At 31.2% G+C, this 21,025-nt stretch overlaps 1 protein-coding gene across 2 annotated transcripts in view; it reads left to right on the forward strand.

Moving 5' to 3' along the window:
• Positions 1–21,025, forward strand: part of LOC129957478 (cell adhesion molecule DSCAM-like) — a 538,584-nt gene that overhangs the window by 505,685 nt on the left and 11,874 nt on the right. For both annotated transcript variants that reach the window (XM_056069803.1, XM_056069802.1), the window contains exons 18-21: positions 197–437; positions 2,729–2,827; positions 11,395–11,580; positions 19,902–20,198. In XM_056069803.1, the coding sequence (XP_055925778.1) occupies positions 197–437; positions 2,729–2,827; positions 11,395–11,580; positions 19,902–20,198 (823 nt within the window). The remainder of the gene's footprint in view (positions 1–196; positions 438–2,728; positions 2,828–11,394; positions 11,581–19,901; positions 20,199–21,025) is intronic.

The following is a 21,025-nucleotide window of genomic DNA, read 5'->3' on the forward strand; positions in this document are numbered from 1 at the left end:
TGATTGACATAGCGCAAAACATGTTAACTCCTCAGCTGTTTTCTCCATTATATTCTTTGAAATACTAGAAGTGCTTTTTTTATAAATGGTTAATCAATAGAAAACTGTTTCCATTATCAAGAAATCTGCTGAAGGAGCTGGCCGATATGAATTGCATTTATATCCTCTGATGCCCTAGTATATAAATTTCTTACAGCCTCCTCCTGATGACGTCACCAATGGAGTCATTAAAGGATATTACATTGGATACCGAATCTCCTCTACTTCTGAACCCTACACTTTCAAGCAAGTGGAACGATCCACCGAAGGTCAGCAGCAGTCTACTTACATAACCGGACTGCAGCCGTTTACAAAGTACGATATCGTCGTCAAGGCTTTCAATGCAGCCGGCGCAGGACCGAAGTCTGCTAAGATAACAGGAAAGACTTTGGAAACTGGTAAGAACCATTTTGATCTCTGCTTTTAAAGGATTTGCGCTTTTTATGATACCGGATGCATCATAAATCCATGCAAACTTCAAAAATTCATAATAAAAGCAGTAAATCAAAAACTGCTTCGAACAGTATTTATTTTATTATGAAATTTTGAGATTTGCCCGAATTTTCAACAATCCTTGTATTTACTGAAATATTCTTGCATTTGTTGAATTTGATTTTTTACATGCCACAGAATTGAGCATGTTCTTTCTTGTATAAAATTCCCATGTTTCTTTCATCATATCCGCGCAAATTAAATTTTTCCCAAACATTACTTCTCATTTTATGAATTTTTTGAAGTTTGAAAGAAACTTTTGACGCATCCTATATTTCCTGAAATATTCTTGTATTTGTTCAGTTTGATGTTTTGCATGCCAAATGATCCCTCATGTTGGTAAAATTCCAATGTCTCTCTCATCATTTTCGCACAAATATTTTTTTTTCAAACATTATTTCTTTTTTTATGATTTTTTTAAGTTTATACAAATTTGTAAAATTGCCCGTATTTCCCAATTTTTGTATTTGTTCAGTTTGATGTTTTTAAAGCCAAAAATCTATCATGCTGGTATAATTCCAATGTTCCTTTCATCATTTTCTTTAAAATCAAATTCTTTTCCAAACATTACCTTTTTTTTATGAATTTTTGAAGTTGGTACGAATTTATAACGTTCCCTGTATTTCTTTATTCTTGCATTTACCCACTTTGATGCTTTGCATGCCAAAGAATCAGCCATGTTGGCAAAAATCCAATGTTTCATCATATCGAGCAAATCGAAAATTTTTTCCAAACATACCTTTTGTATTAATTTTTGAAGTTTATAAAAAACTATAGCATTTCCTGTATTTCCTATTTCTTGCATTTTCTCAGTTCGATGTTATACATGCCAGAGAATCAGCCATTTTGGTAAAAATACAATGTCCCTTTCATCACATTTGAGCAAATCAAATTTTTTCTAAACATTACTTCTTTTTTATGAAATTTGTACTAGTTTATAACGTTCCCTATATTTCCTGAAATATTTTTTCATTGGTTCAGCTTAATGTTTTGCATGCCAGAAAATCCATCATGCTCATTTTGGAAAATAAATAAATAATAAAAATAATAATAAATTGAGGACAAAAAAATTATTAAAGACTTATTCACGCTTTCAATAGAAATCTTCTGAAATGTTTTAATAGAAGATTTGTAAGATATACAAAAAAAAAAATCGCTTTTTAAACTAAGGAACTAATCTTTCGTACGATAATTTGAAATTTGCTTTTCAAATTTATTGTGTCGTGCCAACAGCTTTTACTTGAAAATTCAATTGACTCATATGTATATAAAATAAATCAATTTTAAAAGGAATGAAAATTATCACCTACTCAAACTCAAGATAAACGTTGTATGCTGTCACCCGCAGTGCCATTCAGTGTCATATCAAGTACCTAAAACTGAAGAGACTATACAAGAAACCACACAAAGGAAATTCAAAAGAAATCTCAAGAGTTCAATTTCCAATCTGCGGTTTTGTGAAGAGGGTTGTAGGTATTAAATTTGCATTGGAGAAATTGTAATTTGAGATTGACCATCTGTAAATACTCTTCTGAGATCAACTATGCTTTCACTCATACGTTTATGTTATCCACTTTTTTTCTATTGCTTACATCACATTGCGTTTGATTCTCAGATTTTAGGGTCAATTCTAGCTATGAAAGCATTTTTCCATTTTCTTCTGGTCCCTTTAATAGTAACATATCGGTAATAAAATAGTAATAAAACTGATGTAATAGTGTATATTCTATTTCTTATGTATGAATACATTTTAAGATTTTTTTTTATTTTTAACTCTGAATGTACCAAAAACAAAATTGTTCCGAAGATGTCAGAAAATTTCTCGCACAAAGAAACTCACACTTTTCTGAAGAGCATAATGGATTATTAAATGATATTGGTATTGACCACATTGTAAAACACCATTCATTTAATACTTCAACTTAAAAGCTGGCGTTTTAAAATTTTCGCGTATATAACTTGCTAATTTTAATAATTTTTTGATAAAGTATAAAACAAATAAGCATAAGAGGCAGTCGTTATATAATGCTTCATCAAATAATTAAAAAAAAAAAAAATGTCTTAAAATTTCTGATCTCAAGGGACAATTTCAAATTTAATAATTTATTAGATAATTTACAAGAAAATTATTTATTCAGATTTTAACATTTTTACAAACTGTGCCAAAAAAAATGAATTTCTATATCACATCTTTCAGCTCCGCCTACTTCCCCGGTTGTGCAAGTAGTTGGCTCGACCAAAAATTCTCTCGACATTCGTTGGGAGAAAGATCCGAAGGATAAGTCAGCAATAACAGGTAAGAAATCTTCAGACGTCCAGTTAGTTTTGGCGCATTTCTTCTTAATAAAGAATGCACCAAAGTATAAAGATTCCTGTAAAACTTTACTTTTATGCCATAGTCCCTTTATCTTATAACTTTAAACTAGCAATTCTTGTTTATATATAAATATATTTGTTTATTTCGCGTACCTCGGAAACGGTTCTAACCATTTGCACCAAATTTTATATTTTGAAAGGGTGTGTTTTTTAAGTTTATCTATATAGTTTTCTTTCCTGGTTAAACGGGTTTTACACTCAAAAGATTTTTTTTTTTATTTCTAGCTATTAGAATAAGTATATTCATCTTTCACTTCTAAGTGTGAGCATGTGAGTATAGTGGTAAAAAAAACGGGAATGACGCGTGTATTGCTGATCCTGGGTTCGGGTCACTCAGTTTGCTTTATTATTTTTTTTCTTATGTATTTATATTTAATATTTTTGTTTTTTATTAAATCTATATACGCGTTTTCCCTGAAAAAAAGAGATTTTAAATACACACATAAAAAAAATCAATCTTTTTTTTTTTTATAAATAATTATTGGAGCCTTTTTCTATCTTCTCTCAAGCTGATAATGTCATTCTCGGACCCGATTTCACCATGGTAAAACTGAGTGCAAGTTCAAAATATAGGTAATATTAAATAAACAATAAAAGGAATACTGTAATGCAATAGATTGTTTCGAATAAAGTGTTAAACTAAGTGCATTAATGTTTATTTTATTTAAATGCTCATTTCATATGTAGATAAGAATGAAAAATACTTATATGCAGTCAGTATGTGATTCATTCCTAAATAATTTCACCGAAAAAACACGACTTAAAAAAATGAGAAAAAGCCGAGTGAACCTTGGTTTCCCAGATATTTGCTTTAATAGAAAGTAATATACATGTCAACGTAATTTTAGTAAATTGGTGATTATATATAATTATCGGTGATTTTCATAATCACCAATAAGTTTAGTGGTAAGTATAAATAGTCACTGGTAATTATACACAATTACCTGATTAAACACATTAATCGTGATATTCACATTACTTAAGCGGTAATTCATTGGGTCCGATAGATAAAATTGATGATATCACAATGATGCTATTGCTTTAGATGGTAAATTAATTTGCTGATATTATATCACCCATTTGTAATTCTACCTTATTATTTCACAGAAGATTTTATTTCTCTACCCTATTGCAATGTTTTTTTTATTGTTTTAGAAGGGAAAAAAAGATCAAATGATATCTTAAACGTTTTAATGCGATCAAAGATAATATCTTCCAATATGTGAATAGGATCACAGATAATATCTTCCAATATTTGAATAGGATCGCAGATAATAACTTCCAATATGAGAATAGGATCGCAGATAATATCTTCCAATATGAGAATAGGATCGCAGATAATATCTTCCAATATGAGAATAGGATCGCAGATAATATCTTCCAACGTGTTAATAGCATCGTATTTAAAATTTTTCAGTGTGTTTATAGGATCTCAGATATCTTCCAAAAGTGTGAATAGGATCACAGATAATATTTTCCAACGTACGAATAGGATCACAGATAATATCTTTCAACATATGAATAATATCACAGATGATATCTTCCAACATTTAAATATCATTGGTAATATTTCCCCATATTTGTTAGAGTCCCATTTTAAATTTATGGATATATTTCACAACCATCTGATATTAATGTTTAAAATTTACGTACCGAATGCATATGACCCCTCTTCGAAGAATATCCACACCCTTTGAACAAAATCACAAGATTGTTTTCAAGCAAATGTCACTGGCTAGAAATTTCAGGTGAAAATTTGGATCACGTAATGCAGCCCTTGCTCGTTGTTGATCTTCACGGTTCAGAGCACTTCCTTTTCCATGTTTTAGCATTCTTGTAACGTAGGCACTAGTTGCTGCGAGTTCAATGTCTTTGAAAAAACGTGCAAAGTCTGTACAATGTGAAATGGTTCGTATATTTTTCTCTGCTTGCGGTTTTTTAAAGGCATGTCTCTTCTATTAAAATGGGACACGAGCAATAAGAAGAAATTTTTCAACAATATGCAGAATAAACATAACTTCGATGACACATCTTATTCTGTTTGCTAATAATTTAACCATTTTTTAGTATTTTTTTCCTTTATGAATAGTACTGTATGAGCGGAATTAATATCAAATTTTGTACAGTTTTTAGCCTGTACGAGCAGCATTAATCCTAAATGTTGGATATTTTTTTGTCTGTACGAGTGGAATTAATGTTAAATTTTGGACAGTTTTCCGTCTGCAGATGGAGTAATGTGAGGCCACAACTGCGGAATAAAATATATTTTTTTCTTCCAAAAGCATGTGTCTATATGAAAGCTTTGTCAAATTTATGCACTCTTTTATTTGAGGTGTGCCATTTTTCCAATATAATTCAAAATGAGCTCTGTAGTTTTAGATGAAACAGACAATTTGATAGTTTGAATGGAATTTACAGGCACTAATCAATAATTTTCAGCTCAAATTTACTGTAAAATTTTAATATATATTTTTTGCTAAATTATGAAAAGAATCACAATTTTACTATACACTTTTTGTGTGTAATTGAATTAAAATAATATATTTTAGGGCTGCATGAAAATATATTTTTGCATCTTTATGAATTTTTGTTGTAAAGAAAGAAATCTCTCCTTTGAGATGCGAGATTTTTCCAATATGATTCAAATATATATTGTAGTCTTAGCTGTTATAGGCAAGTTGATAATTTGAATAGAAATATTTAGGAGCTTACCTAGAGTTTCCAGCTAACTTTTCAAAGAAAAATATTTTTAATATATACTTTTTTATTCATTGCCCTTTTTATTAACATTAGGAATAAAATAATATATTTTTTTCTGATTTCTTAGCGAAATCTTAATAGGCAACTCACTTTTCAAGTCATCCTAAGCATATAAATTATAAATATTTATTAGGATAAAGATAATAAATCTTAATAATAAGCATAAAATGATATTATAGTAAGTAGATAAACTAATTGTAAATATTAAATATGAGATAATGGCTCTATTTGCTTCCCAAATTCGGTTCTTTATTATCTTTTTATATTATAATATATATTTAATTAATATAAATATATATATATATTTAATAGGGTTATTTTATACAACATGAAACTATGTAATAACACTTCCATTTCTCAGTAACACGCACTGTACAATTTGAAAAACAGATTTCTAATCCTTTTCATAAAATAAACAAAATATATGCCAACCATTTTTAAATAAGTCAAATGTTTTGAAGCTTTGAAGGTTTTAAAACTTTTGAATTCTTAGTAAATTCGAAGTCAGTCAACAAAATTTAGAAATATTTCCTTTTATAATAAACTAATACACCAAACCACACGTTGCATTTGTCTTTGTCAATAACTAAACTTTCTCAATAAGCCTAATTCAGAAACTCAAAAATCGTTCGCTGTTTCGGTCCATTCGACGCTTATGCCGTGTAACGTTTGACTGAAATCAGCAGGAAAAGTTTCTAGAATGGCGGAACATTTGACTGTGCTTTCGATTTCCAATGTTCCGCAATCGAACACTTGCTTTTTGCTGTGAGACACTCGGAAACAGAGGGACTAATTGGGTTTCCAGCTGATGTCACCAAAAATCGAAAGTACATCGTAAACTAGAATTGGAAAACGTGTTCAGTCTCTGGACTTTTGGAAAGAGAGTTTTACTGCTCGCTGTCAGGTGAAATGGGTTAATGCACCCCTGCTGACGTGATTCTACTAGGAAATATGTGGATAAAGGCAAACAAATAATCGTAAATTTTTTATTATTATCTATAAGAAACTTGGAAAAAAATTCTAGTTTATGCCTGCATTTATCTGATTTCTAAATTTTCACAGGGATTTATTTTAGCTAATATTTTTTATTGTGATATATTCTACTATCAACAAACACTAGGTGAAATACAAGTTTCTGTTTCCTTTTCATACAGTTCAAAGAAAAAAAAAGTGGAAATAACAGAAACAGGTATTTTAAGGTAAGCGTTTAAGAGTAGTAGGAAACAAATGATAAGTTTGCAGTGAAAGCATTTCTGAAATTTCAAACAACAAAATCTTCTTTATTGCCTACTTTTTTTATTCTATATTGTCTATCAGATACGAGGAAAACTTTTTTAAATGTACCCAGAAATAGAAAAGGAGTTAATGCGAAAAGTCAAACTGGAATTATTTTTTTTTATTTATGAAATATTCTAAAATATTTGATTATGTCCATCAGATTCGTTCTTCTTATTAGTTTTTCTAAACTTTTATAGTTTTCTGTCTAGGGGATTGTGTTTTCCGTGCTTAATTAATATCTAAAGTCATTTATGACTTTTTTTTTCTTCCTTAAAGTCTTATTCTTTCAACAACAACAAAAAAAAAGACATTGTTATTTAAAATTTTGTCACTGTGATAATCACAGTGATAGAGAAATGTGATAATCACGCTTCAAAATTTTCTCACAGTGAAATTTTTGTCACTGTGTTTGATCACTGTGTCACTGTAACTACTTATATAAGTTCCTATCGAACTGTTCTATAAAAATTTTAAGCTTATATCTTGAAATACCGCATCCACAATTTCATTCCATTTCATTCAAAAGTATGCTGAGCTCTGGCAGACAATTGCATTCAATTTATTTTTAATTTATAAGAACTTTTTGTTTATGGATATGTTATTGGCCATACGTGTAGTACTGGGGAAAAGGAGGTAAAGGTTTGCAGTAGATTCTCAATTCGTCTAAACGGATAGTTAAAAATATCATATAACAGAGAAAGAAAAAATAGGAAGATACACCTTCTATGTATAATGATTCGTATTGTTACGAATCCTTGATGCGGCTTCCCAGCATAGTGGGTTCCATAGGAGGTCCCAGAGCTTGGGGAGAAACTTGGCGACCATTTGGCGACTTGGCAACGAATTTGGCGACTTTGGCGTCAAAATAGATTATACCCGAAGCATAGAAAATTTTCCCGATCCATCCAGTAGGAACCGAGTTACGCCTCGAACGTTCCTGATTGGTTGAGAGGCTTCTAGCCCCGCCTCCTGAGACCTATAAAAGGAAGCAGCCGCAGCTGCCGGGCTGTCGTGAACCAGTGGAGTGCGAGAATACTCGGAAGCGACAGAGGAAAGTAGTCCTGAATTGAGATTAGTCGTGAACCGGTGAATTGGAGTCGTAGTCGGGATCGACGGTAAAGAACTGGCCTTCCAGAGGTAAGCGGAGCAGCGACGGAGTGAAGCTAGTGCTGAACTAAGCTGTGAGCTACAGTCTACAGTAGAGACTTGTTGTAAGCTGCTGCTATGTATGCTGTTGTATGCTGCACGTCTCGGCTGAAGATAATCGTCTTTTGTGCTGTATATAGTTGTCGTCTTTGTGCTTTCCTGTGTGTCTTCGTGTAAATAAACGTCGTTGTTTTATTTTCTACTGCCGCCTGCTGATTGAACGTTCTCCACACCATATAACTCCCACTATCGAAACGAACCCGGAAATTTCGTAACAGTATGTATCAGAGTATGCTGTATTTAAATATAAAAAGTAGTTAGTAGGTCAGAGAGGTCAGTGACTAATTACTTTAGTCCATATTCATAAAAATCGTAAAATAACTAATAAAATAAATCTAGTATATATGTAGAAAATAATTGGTTTCTTTTGTTAAAAAATTATAATTAAAAATTTATTTCCTGGTGAGTATCGTGTTTTATCTCATTACAATAATATATGGGACTACTCTTCTTTATGGTATTACAAAATCCTTTCATTGATATTCCGCCCTTATAAGTAATTTTAATGATCCTGATTTTGCATGGTGGTCCAACAATCTCATTAACAGATGTAACAGTATCTTAAGTGTATTATTACAATATTCCTATAGTGAAATATATGTAGACCTCTGACAAATTATCTCAGAAGAACTAGTTAAAACGCAAAAAAATTATTCAAAAATATAACAATGAAATTCGCTACAACAGCGATTAACACAATTTAGAATAACCAGCTAACTACCTTGATGGTGCTGCAGGCCCATTCGTCATCGATATACATTTAACGATGGAGCTAATATCCATTTTGCAATAATGAAAATTATAGCTCTCTTTTCTAAATTTATGACGCTTTTAATTAATTTAGAAATGATATTGATCAGAATGGATTGATAAATGGTTTAAAGTCTGTATCTAAAAATAATCTCCTGTATTTACATATATTAGATTAACCATGAAATTCAAATTTTTCTATTAAACAACGTAAATGCAATATAATTATGACGGTGTAATGATTCAGCTTCTTCCCTGCTTGACCATGGTGACGTTTCTTTTTCCTACGCTCCATAATTAGCATCCAGACAGCAGTATCAGCAATGGCGGCGCCCTACCTCAGTGTAAGTGTTTCCAGAAGTGCCAGGTGGTCAACCCCTTTAAAGTAAGGACAGCCGGCGTCCTGGCATAGGGGTAGCGCGTCTTCCCCGTGATCTGGGCGTCCCGGGTTCGAGTCCCGGTTTGGGCATGGTTGTTCTTCTGTTGTTCTATCTGTGAGATGTGTGAATGTGCCCTCCTGTAAAAAGGGGTTGTGCAAGCGAATGAGTGATACGTGAGTGGCAAAGTCGTACTCTTGGCCCTAGTTGGCGCTGCTATAAAAAATAAGAGGCGTTCCCCTCAGGCTTAAATCGCTGTCTTCGTAACAGTGGGCTTGTCAGTGGCAAGTGCCATAAGAAACAAACAAACAAACAAAGTAAAGACATATGGGCAATTAGTGTGAGTCCAGATAAGGGACCCTACCTGCATTGTATTTGAAACAGATGTAAACCTGCATTCCTTATATTGTGAAGGGTGGCTCTTCAACGGATTCCCACGGTCGACGGTAGACCAGTGAAGTTGTTGCTGAATAACTATTGGATAACCGGGAAAATGGTCCGATGTGAATGAGGGTGGGGACAGAATAAAATTGGAAGAGAGAGGATCGTACAGAAGGAGGCAGAGTGTCCGACGAGAATTCCACCCGAGAAGATTCGGTGGATCCCTGGAGCTACGCCTTTGTTTGCTAGAACGCTAAGAGCCGGTTAGCTGTTTCCTTGGGAGGTTTCTCTGAAAGTATTCGAGGAACTATCCTTGTTGTGTCGAATAGAATACTACTCACTCATTTAACCTAGATGATGAACTGTAATTTTATGTAAATAAAGCTGTAAATAAAGAATTTGATCATAAGGCTACCTTTTATTGGATCGAGACTTTACAACGGTTAATAAATACACATTCTTAATTAAAGGAAATAATGTGATGGAATTAAAAACAATCTTCCTAATAATATTAATACATGTTCGAATTTTATTCAAAGGGCTAATCAAAAATAAGAATGGAAGCACTTCTTTTTCTGAGATTTATCATGATATTTCACTCACTTTTTGTTAAATACTAATTCTTAAACTTAGTAAAAAAATTCTAATTTCATAAGAAAAAATATGAAGTTTTGCGTAATATGAAATGTAAAAAAAAAGTATTATCAGAATATCAAGCGGAAAATAAAGAACCTTGTTCAGTAATGCATTTGGAATACTTATAGCGAGGAATTCAGTATTTTTTCCATAACGCATCTATAGGTGTGTCAAAAGACTAACTGGCCAATCTGATCCCAACAATGTCCAATGCATTTTGACTCTCTTTGGTATCCGTAAAGAACAATGTGTTGTACTATCATCCGGGTTTGCACGTGCTTCTATGCACCGAACGCAAATTTTTATTTTCTGCTCAATCACGATGTTTGAGTTTGTATCTCAATTGCATAATAAGGTCGCAGTGGTCTGTTGCTAAGGTATCGGCTATGGGGCCCAGAAGGTTCCATGTTAGAACTCGATTTTACCAAACAATCATCATTTAGATATTTTGTTGCCCGTTAATTCCATCGGTGTCAAATATCTTCTTGCTAATGTTGGCGAAAAAACTTGGTCAGTTGCTCATATATCGTCTGTCAATTCAAACTATCGTTTACATTACTTCAAAACAGGACTAAATACTACTAATCGAATCATAACTAAACACATTTGCATAATCGTACTTTTTTCGCCCATCATTTTCTTTTCTAAAGTTTTTATCTTTAAAAAATAAATTAAATATTTCTTTTTTTTTTAATTCTTCGTATTTATTTAATTATCTCATTTCTAAGAACATTTTACTTCATGAATCTCAGAATAATAAAACGTCAGAGTTTCTTTTCTCAAAGATAAAAAAATGTCTCCATTGCTCTCAAAAATCGCAATAACAGCCTGCATTCTCAAGGGACTTTTACACAAAAATGAGGTCACAGCTAGTTCTTAGAAATACTTTTTGTCCTGCAAACCAATCTGGGTGAGCATCTCTAAAGGACAACGCATGCTCCATAAGTATTCAATCGATGACACTTTACGAAATAAGAAGACAAATTATGCTCTGTAGCTTCGTTGTACGTACGTTTGTGCCTTTCTGTTTTGATCTCTTTATTTTCATAAAGGGGAAATATTATGAAAGCAGACTGGCAATAACTAAATTTTGTTTCAGAATACACTCTTCACTACAAGACAGATGATGGAATCTGGCAGCAGGAGCGATTAAGCAGCGATGTAGAGAAATACACCCTAAAGAACTTGCGATGTGGCACTCGATACCATCTGTACATGACAGCCTCCAACAGTCTGGGAACTGGAGAGCCCAGTGAAGCAGTGTCAGCACGAACCAAAGGAGCAGGTAAGGACTTTGTGCTGCGTTTACTTAAGTCTAGTGACCTAGGAAGCCCAGTTTGTTTGGTCATATTACTGATTTTTCTAGGCAGTTAAACGATTTATATGGTATACAAAAATTTGTTTCCCTGATACTACTGAATTAAATTCTAAATTTGTTTATTTGATGCTACTGAATTAAATTTCAAATTTATTTCGTTGATACTACTGAATTAAATTTTAGATTTGTTTCTTTGATACTACTGAATTAAATTTTTAATTTGTTTCTTTGATGCTACGGAAGTATACAAATTCAATTGAATTGATTTAATTTAAATAAAATTAGTATATATATATATATTAGGAAATAAAAGTGGAAGTGAAATTCCTACTACGAAATGAATGACTGGCAAAAGTACACGAATAATGCTTTGATAGATGAGTTTGAATTTATCGTAATATTTAAAAATATTGTTTCAGATAATGAATTAAATTCAAATAAAAATATTACAGAAAATAAGTAGAAAATTATATAAAATGGAATTGATATCATTAGAAAAGTAATTCTTGAGTCTTAAGATAGTAAGAAAACCATCGTTGTAAAATATTTGCTTTGAAAGAGATACAAACATCTTTTTCCATAGGCAAGTGATGAAAAATGGTGGTTAGCCATCTGGCGACGATTAAGCCTATTTTTGAGATGGATTAAACATCGAGGCTTGTTTCTTGATTTGTTATATCTTCTTCCCTGCGACAGAATAGAAATTTTGATGACAAGGCGAACTCTCTTCGGAACATTTCTAATACTATTTTGCAGCTCTATTATAAGCCTTTAGTTCAAAGCAACTGTAAAAACGTTCAATGAAGCAGTCTTCAATTTGTACGATATTTTGCTTATATTTGACTTTTTCCTTCTATGATAAATAATATGTGCAATTTCTGTTCGTTAGAATAAAGTCACGGAAATTTAAAATAGATGCATATTTTTATTATTAACAATTCTTATTTTCATAAGCTTGAAATATAACGGGAGTTTTAAATAAACTTACAATATTGAGCAAAAAAATAACATTTCGAGTCTTTCCAAATAATGATGCAATTTCTTTTAATTACGAATAATGTGAAAAAGGATATTAAGCGATAATATTTTCTAAGTTAGAACTGAACTTTCCGTGGAGAAAAGTAACACAGCTTATTAATAAAAGATATTTTCCTCGAAATTATCTGAAATACAAACAAAAGTAAAAAAAAGTTATTATAATGTTCAAAGAACCTTATCAAAACATTAATCAAAGTATGATCTTCGACGATGGTTTGGATTATAAAAGTTACGAATACGATGGTTTGGATTATAAAAAGATGAAAATGATGTAAAACCATTTTCTTCTACAACTTACTCTCACTGTTTTCCCAGCGATATCTAGTGAGAGCCTGTGAGGCTTTTGGGAGATTTGTTAGGAAATTAAAACTGAAACAGTATTGTTTTTGTTATCAGGCTGAACGATTATGTTATTTTAAATCGCCGATTCGCAGTACTTTTAAAATGTCTTCGGCAGCAACTAAAGGTCTATAAAGTGTTCCAAAAAAAGCGCCAAATTTCCTCAGTGAGAATCAGTCTTCCATCGTCCTGCTTTACATTATCTATTTTTATCTTCCGGACAGTAATGTCTGTATGCAACAATCTAATCTAGTTTCAGTTTACCTTTCTATTACTAATCCTATTAATTACGTAAATCTTGGGTATCATTAATAGGGACTATCTGCACAATTTATCGTATGCATCTCTGTAATATAAAACAAATTTAATAAACTGAATATATGAAATACATCAGCTTGTTAATTTATATTTTGAATTAGGGTTTGACGGTTTTTTAAAGTAAATTTGTCACATTCGAAAACCGGTTTTTAAAGTAAGAAAACCGGTTTTCCGGAAAGCCTGGATATTCCAATTCATAAAAAAAAAAAAATCGGTTGGGACCGATTTGTCTAGAAGCTGAGGGCTTAAGGCGACGAGATGCGCATTTATTAACAAGTGAAGGTATATTTGAATTTCTGTTAAATGAACTAAAAAATTTGAACACTGAAATAAGTTTGAAATTATTATATGCTTTAGAAGAACGAATTCAAAACAGACAAGCAGAATCAGCAATTCTTTTGCTGTATTTGCAAAATCCACAAAACATTTCTAGTTCAGCGAAGAAATCTAGTGTACTTTCTTTAGTTTCAAAAACTGAAATTATTAAGTTATCTGGAACGATATTGTCCAGAATATTTCCAAATTCTTATGTGGAAATCGAAGTAACTACTCATCAGAGTAATATTTTTTTTAAGAAAGAAGACATGGGAAAATCAATTCATAAGTTTCTTGAAGACCCTGAAGAACAACTTAGATTCGTTATTTGATGCCAATAAAACTATAAAACCAAGCTCGGTAGTTAGTGAACGAGTATTTTCAATTTCAGGCAATATTGTGTCCAAAATAAGACTTAGCCACCTTTCAGTCAATATTTTATGTTTTTTTTTAAATTCTAATTTCTTAGGAGAAATTAAAATTAGTGAAAACAATATAAATATTATTCAAAATATTTGTTTAAGTTTTCGTTATTTTGTGTAAGTAATATGTATATGTAATCTTTAATTTTATTGAATTTGATATTGATTTCGTTTTTTATTATTTTATATAACTTACAGAAAATAATTTTCCCTATTCTATTTTTTTTTTTTTTGACAAAAATTCGAAAACCGGCTAAAACCGGTTTTTTGGAAATATGGAATTCGAAAACCGGTTTTTCAAAAAGTCGGTTTTTGTGTAAACACTATTTAAAATGCAACTGTTTGACTTTACTTTTCTTGAAACTATTTTACCTTTTGCATCATTTGTTTTTCTGACGACATCCGTTCCATTTTCTGAAAAATTTACAGATGAATCATGCGTTGAAAAATAATTCGAAAGAATTCATTCCAAAATCTTTTATACGCATGCTCTGAATTGCGAATTCCTCTCTCAATCCGACAACTGACAGAAGAATTCAGTTCCCTGACGGTTGGGAATTCCGACAAGAATCCGAGGAAATCCATCGGAACTGGAATGATTAATCGATGCATTTCTTCCGAACCAGTGATCGATACGGGTGGTAATCACCTGTGTGCTTAATGCATAATCGTCCGGATGGCTTGATCGAGGAGGCCTGTGCATAACGAGGTTCCCTGCACAGCTGGAGGCTACTGCCCTAATGCACCCACAGATGTGGTTCATCTTCTTTTTCGCCCATCGTGATCGATGGTTGGTTCGATCCAATCAATCATCAGATCAGCGCTTGGTTACCTCCCGATTGATGCGTTAATTGAGAGTTTACCTTTCGTATTTGCAGTAAAGTTTTTGGATCTGGAAAAAAATTCAAGAAATAAATCTGGCAAAACGTGAATTATTATTTCAATTTATAAAAATTGGACACGTGTCTCCATTAAAATTAGAAATGCGTAAACAATAGAAATAAAGAACAAAACACAATTTTTACATTTTTTTCAAAAAGTTTCTTAAAATATTTTAATTACTTATAAAATTTGTCATTTTTTTTGTTGACTGTCTATATGTTTTTACTAAAATAAATAATATATTCTATAAAGCTAAAAAAGATTTTTTAAAAATATCAATTTAAAATGTGAAATAATGGCTTAAATAATGAAAATGATTGTGGCTATCTCACTCTATATTTGTCTGCATTATAGGCTTTCTACTCTGTTATAACAGAAAAATTCATAGATTTTCAAAGCATGTTTCTACAAAATGTAGCAATGAAGAAGAGTGCTCTTGTGATTTCATGCTCTAGAATACTTTGTATTCTAGAGCATGAAAGAAAATTGCCGCTCATACACAAGTATACTTCAGAGAGTTTGAATGTGCATCTTGGGTGCTTAAGTTTTAATTGGAATATTAATTCACTACGAATGTGCGAAATTCTGGAATTTTTGCATGATAACTCACTATAATTAAGTATCACTAATTTTAACACTATTTAAATCTAAAAAGTTAATTTTATTTATATAATGAATGAGCAAATTTTTCTTCTAATTGGCAGCTTAACAACAATTCAGGTTTTGAAATTTATTTTTATAAAAAAAAATTATAGGAAAGCAAATAGATAGAAAAAAAGTGGTGAAATACCATTTCAAAATATACTGTTAGAAATTTTTAATAATTCAATTGCTTTTCCCTAATTTGTCATATATATTATTAAAGCGCTTATTAGTTCACAGCTTTTGTTATCACAGGTAGATAAATTGATATGATGACAAAATTTTTACTCAAAGAAGTTTGAAACATAAAAATTCGTCAAAATTTCGAATTAATTTTTTTATATATATTTATAATACTTCCTTTATACCTTGTATACTAGAAAGTAAAAATAAGTATATAAATTTAAATTATAGTAAGTATAAACTACAGTAATTAAATTTAATTATAGTTAGTTATATATAGTTTCTATAGTTAGTATTATAGAAAATATAAATTTTATTAATAGTGAGTACTATGTACAAGAAAATCTGAACCGACAAGTTTGAAAATAACTCCTTGGCTTAGAGAATCTTAAATTCTCATGTTAAAAATTTTCTAAATTTTAATTTATTTCTACTCTAATTTACATTTAGCACCATCTCTTATGCAATAAAATTGCCATGGAATGTGAGCATCTGTTCAGAGAAATAAATAATAAGACATCAATTTAATTAAATGTATAGTAATTTATACAAATTCATAATATAAGGTAAATTGCATTAGAAGAAATAAAATAAAATATATACACGTTACGTGAACAAAATTCGAGACTTTATTAAAGTGAAATAGTATATCTATTGAAACACATAATTGTTAACGAAGAGATCTCTTTTTCAAATACAGTATCCAAAGTTAAAATTTCTAATTATATAGTTTCTATGCTGTCCACTTTTCAACTGAATCCAATTTAAATGTCAAGATACCTGGGAAAATAAATGCTGCATATAAATTAGCGAGTCAAAACGAATTGTTCCTTTACGGGCAATTTTAAAAGATAAATTTTGGCAATTTGAATGCGAAGCACGCTGAATGTCAAATCGGCCGATTGTATCGATTCCATACGTCAGATAAATGGATGGGTAACATTTAGAAATGTCTTTTAACTCTAATAAAATAATCGCAGGAAATTATTTTGAGTATTTTATTTTCAGCATTTAACTTTCCACTGTTACTCAGTACAATTTTAAAAGGTATCTATCTCACCATAAGCTGTCTTCAGTAAATATTTGAAGATTTGTCATTGGATAGTAAAAATATTTCATTTTTTCCCTTAACATTAAAATATATGGATTCCTATTACGGAAATTAATTCTAGCTTAAGAGGTCATATGTATGTCTGTGAAATGTGTGATTTGAATGCATTTGCAGATGAAATTTCAAGAGAAAATTTAATCTTTCGACTAGGCAGTACAATTATAATCGAATCAAAAAGGTGTACCCATCATAGAGGCTTTGTCCATAAATTTTATTTACAGTTATTAAGAGCAATCTGGACATACAGAACTAAGTAGCGTTTAAAGTGGAACATAGTTTTGCCAATGAATTTTGTGCAAGGAAAGAAAACACATGAATACCACAAAAGAATTACAACCATTCCTAAAGATATGATAGCAATCTGAACGCCACAATAGCATAAAAAATGGATAAGTCTTAATGACCATTACTTGCCCTATCGGAGGGTCATCTCGTAATCGGGAAAGGTAAATTATTTTATATTCTGTATGATTTCATCTGGGAACTTGGTAAGCAGATGGGAGCTTGAGATAACCTAAAGGAACTACCCCACCCCATGTCATAGCCTCCGGAGTATACTGAATGAGTGTCTTAAGTTACTGAGGTGGTGACTAAAGATAAGTCCTAATGATCATCACATGCCATGGCACAGAACCTCCTGTTGAGTGCACTTATCGTCACCGAAAGGGATGTAAGTTGATCCCACCCTATTACTTTACAACCAGAGAGGTGAGAATTAATCACCATATAGGAAGTTTCTTAGAACCATATCTGAGATGTTATTGTCATCCTTATCTAATGTGTGGCATAATAACTAAGAATTTATATGCCTATTAAGATTTCACCTTGGCAAATGTCCAATCTTCGGATATTTATCATAATATATACCTTATGATATCCTACGTAGGATGTTACAATCAAATAGAATAAATGGATTAGTATATTTTAATATGTTGTTGTTCAAGAAGTGTTCAAGACTTCTTCAATTTGAGATAAATAGTTTTAACATAAAAGTGGTTCGCAAATTTAAGATGAAAACAGTCTTTTTAATAATCACGTTTTGAAAAATGTAATAAATAGCGTATAAAAATTGTTATTAAAATATTTTTAAATTATTCGAAACTTTGCATTCCAAGAAATGAACAAAAAAAAAAATGAACAAGAAATGAACAAATATATATATATATAATATAAAGACTTGTATCCCAAAATACAGATGCTAAGAGTTCATCATTACATTATTGGCTTCTTGATGAAACACATAATTTTTACAATAGCATATTAATTCTAAGATTAAAAAATAAGACCTAGAAAAGAATGAAGAAGATTGGATCTAGAAGTGAAATAAAATATTAAATGAATGTTTTTTTTCTCTCAGGTAATACAAATTCTTGCATGACACCTTAAGTACAAGTCCATTGTTATTAGGCAGTTTACAATAGTTAATCCCGTCCTATTTCCCATTCACATCTTTTAGTATTAATAACTGATCATTCAAAACTACAGATAAACCGTATATATATATATATATATATATATATATATATATATATATATATATATATATATATATATATATATATATATATATATATATATGGTGTTCATTAATTATTGTCGGGGTTTCCGTACCTCATAACTTTCGAATAAAACATATTACGCAAAAACCGATTACGTATTCGTAAATTACAACTCAAAGAATTTTATTAATGACATTAAAGTGTAAAGCTTGCACAATTTGCACTTTGTAGGCATTCAGCTGAAGGCGATTATGTATTCGTAAATTCGCTGAACAAATTTTGACTTTTGATAATCGTGCGGGTTCTCCAAGCCTCATATTCTACAGTTATGTTTATTCACTTTTTCTGACACATGAAAAGTGGATTCGTCACTGAAGAACCATTTCCAAACGTAATTTTCATCATCCTCAATTCGAGTTAAAATTTGTTCAGCGAATTTACGAATACATAATCGCCTTCAGCTGAATGCCTACAAAGTGCAAATTGTGCAAGCTTTACACTTTAATATCATTAATAAAATTCTTTGAGTTGTAATTTACGAATACGTAATCGGTTTTTGCGTAAAATTTTTATTCGAAAGTTATGAGGTACGGAAACCCCGACAATAATTAATGAACACCCTACATATATATATATGAAGTGAACGGTTCATAACCAAATTCGCCTTCTCAGAGGTTCGAACCAATGCAACCTCAAAGCATTAGTACCAAAAGGGTCAAAGCTCTAATCTCCATGTCTTTAATGATCGTCGTGTATGCAAGACTAATGTACGCTAAATCTGAAGCCATCGGCCGAAATAGTGTATTAGTTCATTTGTGTGAAGTTAATTCGTTTGATTGGAGAATGAGGCAAACGTTCAGGTTCGTCATTTAAAATGGGCTCAGAATTATTTCCATCCCTAAATAGCCCTAAAATTACTTTCAAATGAGACGTCATTGCAACTAAACTATGCGGAACTCTAAGATAATATACTATATTTCGTATATTAAAGACTGATTTAACATTCGTCAAAACGCGAAACATAGCTTTCAAAGTGAGAAAACATCCTAATAATGTTTATTTCAAAGAAAGACCAAAAATCCATAAGTTGCAAAAAAAATATCAGAATGGTTTCTACTTGACACCCAAAAAACTTTGAAACATATGTTTGGTAGTAAATTCAGCTATGAGTGTGATGTGACTATGTTGTACAGTGACTAACAATTTTGATAAGCTAATATGTATTTTGGCCTTTTTTAGTGAAATTAAACAAATATAAGTTTTTCTATAACAATCGTTTATGACGACAATCAACTAGTAATAATTTAAACGAAATCAAACTTCAACATTCTAGTGCTCGGAAATCTATTAAACAAATAAAATAATCATTTAAATACGAGTCCTTGAAATTTGGAAATGCTTGTTGCTCTAAATTCGAAACAAGGTATTCTTTCATATAATTTCATTAGTTAAAGTTTTTTTTTTTAATTATATTTTTTTCAGTCATAAAGTAAATCAGTTTAATTTACACAATTTGCGTTTACTTTCCTTCCTCTTCAGCCCCAATGTCCCCTCAAGAGTCGGTCTTTCTGCAATCGAACAGCTCCTCCGTGACCTTGAATCTGGGAGCATGGCAGAGCGGAGGATGCCCCATCCGTCACTTCGCCGTCAAGTACCACCCCAAGTACCAGAATCAATGGACTACCGTTACGGACAAATTGGAAATGCCGAGGGACACGTACGTGGTCAGACACCTCTCGCCGGACAGGGAGTACGTTGTCATGGTGACGGCCCACAGTGACGCCGGACTCACGCAAGGGGAGTATTCCTTCAGAACGCTTCCTGCATCTCAAGCAGGTGGGCATTTTTTCTTTGCTATTCCCTCTCTCTTGTTTGGCTCATAAAAATAAAGATGTTTGATTGTGCTGGGGAATTACTTTTATACATCAGTGAGAAAGCTAAATGCATCTTATATTAACAATCATTAATTGATAAGTTTTGGCGTTGAAGAATAGCAATTATTTAACCTATTTTATAGTTATTTAACTGCAAGAACATTGCGGATTACCAACATTTTAACAATTATTTATTCTCTTTTTTTTCTAAATTTTTATTTAATTATAGCATTAGTAATAGTAGCCAAGAAGTATTGTTTTAGAGATTTGAAGAAGAATTAATGAAAAAAAAAAAAAAAAAAACAGTAAGATTTAGGATACATTCTTATTATGGATTTTATGAAGTAAAAAAAGATATATTTGAGGCAAGGCTACTCAGAAGGACTCTACAAATAATAATAATAAAATAAGTCTTTTTTTTTTTTTTTTTTTTTGCATTTTTTGATATGATTTTACATGATTAGGAAGTTTTGCTAAAAATTTTAGATCCGACTTTCAAATAATTTTAAAGATTTTTGCGTTTTACTAACTGTTATCAGTCTTAATAATTGGCAATGCGGGGGGGAGGGTAACTTCGTTTTCATTTTTTTTTTTTTTTTTTTTTTTTTTTTTTTTTTAACAGTAGATCAGTCGATTTCTTAAAAGAAACGAATATTCAAAACCAAATACTTCTTGTTCGTTTATATTTTTCGTAAATCTTTCCTGTTTGTTTCTGTTAATCGTTCTTTTGGTTTTCTTATTATTACTTGCTAATATTCATAAAACTGTCTTTTTTCAAGACTTATATTA

This window comes from Argiope bruennichi, chromosome 11 (assembly GCF_947563725.1).
Source record: "Argiope bruennichi chromosome 11, qqArgBrue1.1, whole genome shotgun sequence".
NCBI lineage: Eukaryota > Metazoa > Arthropoda > Arachnida > Araneae > Araneidae > Argiope > Argiope bruennichi.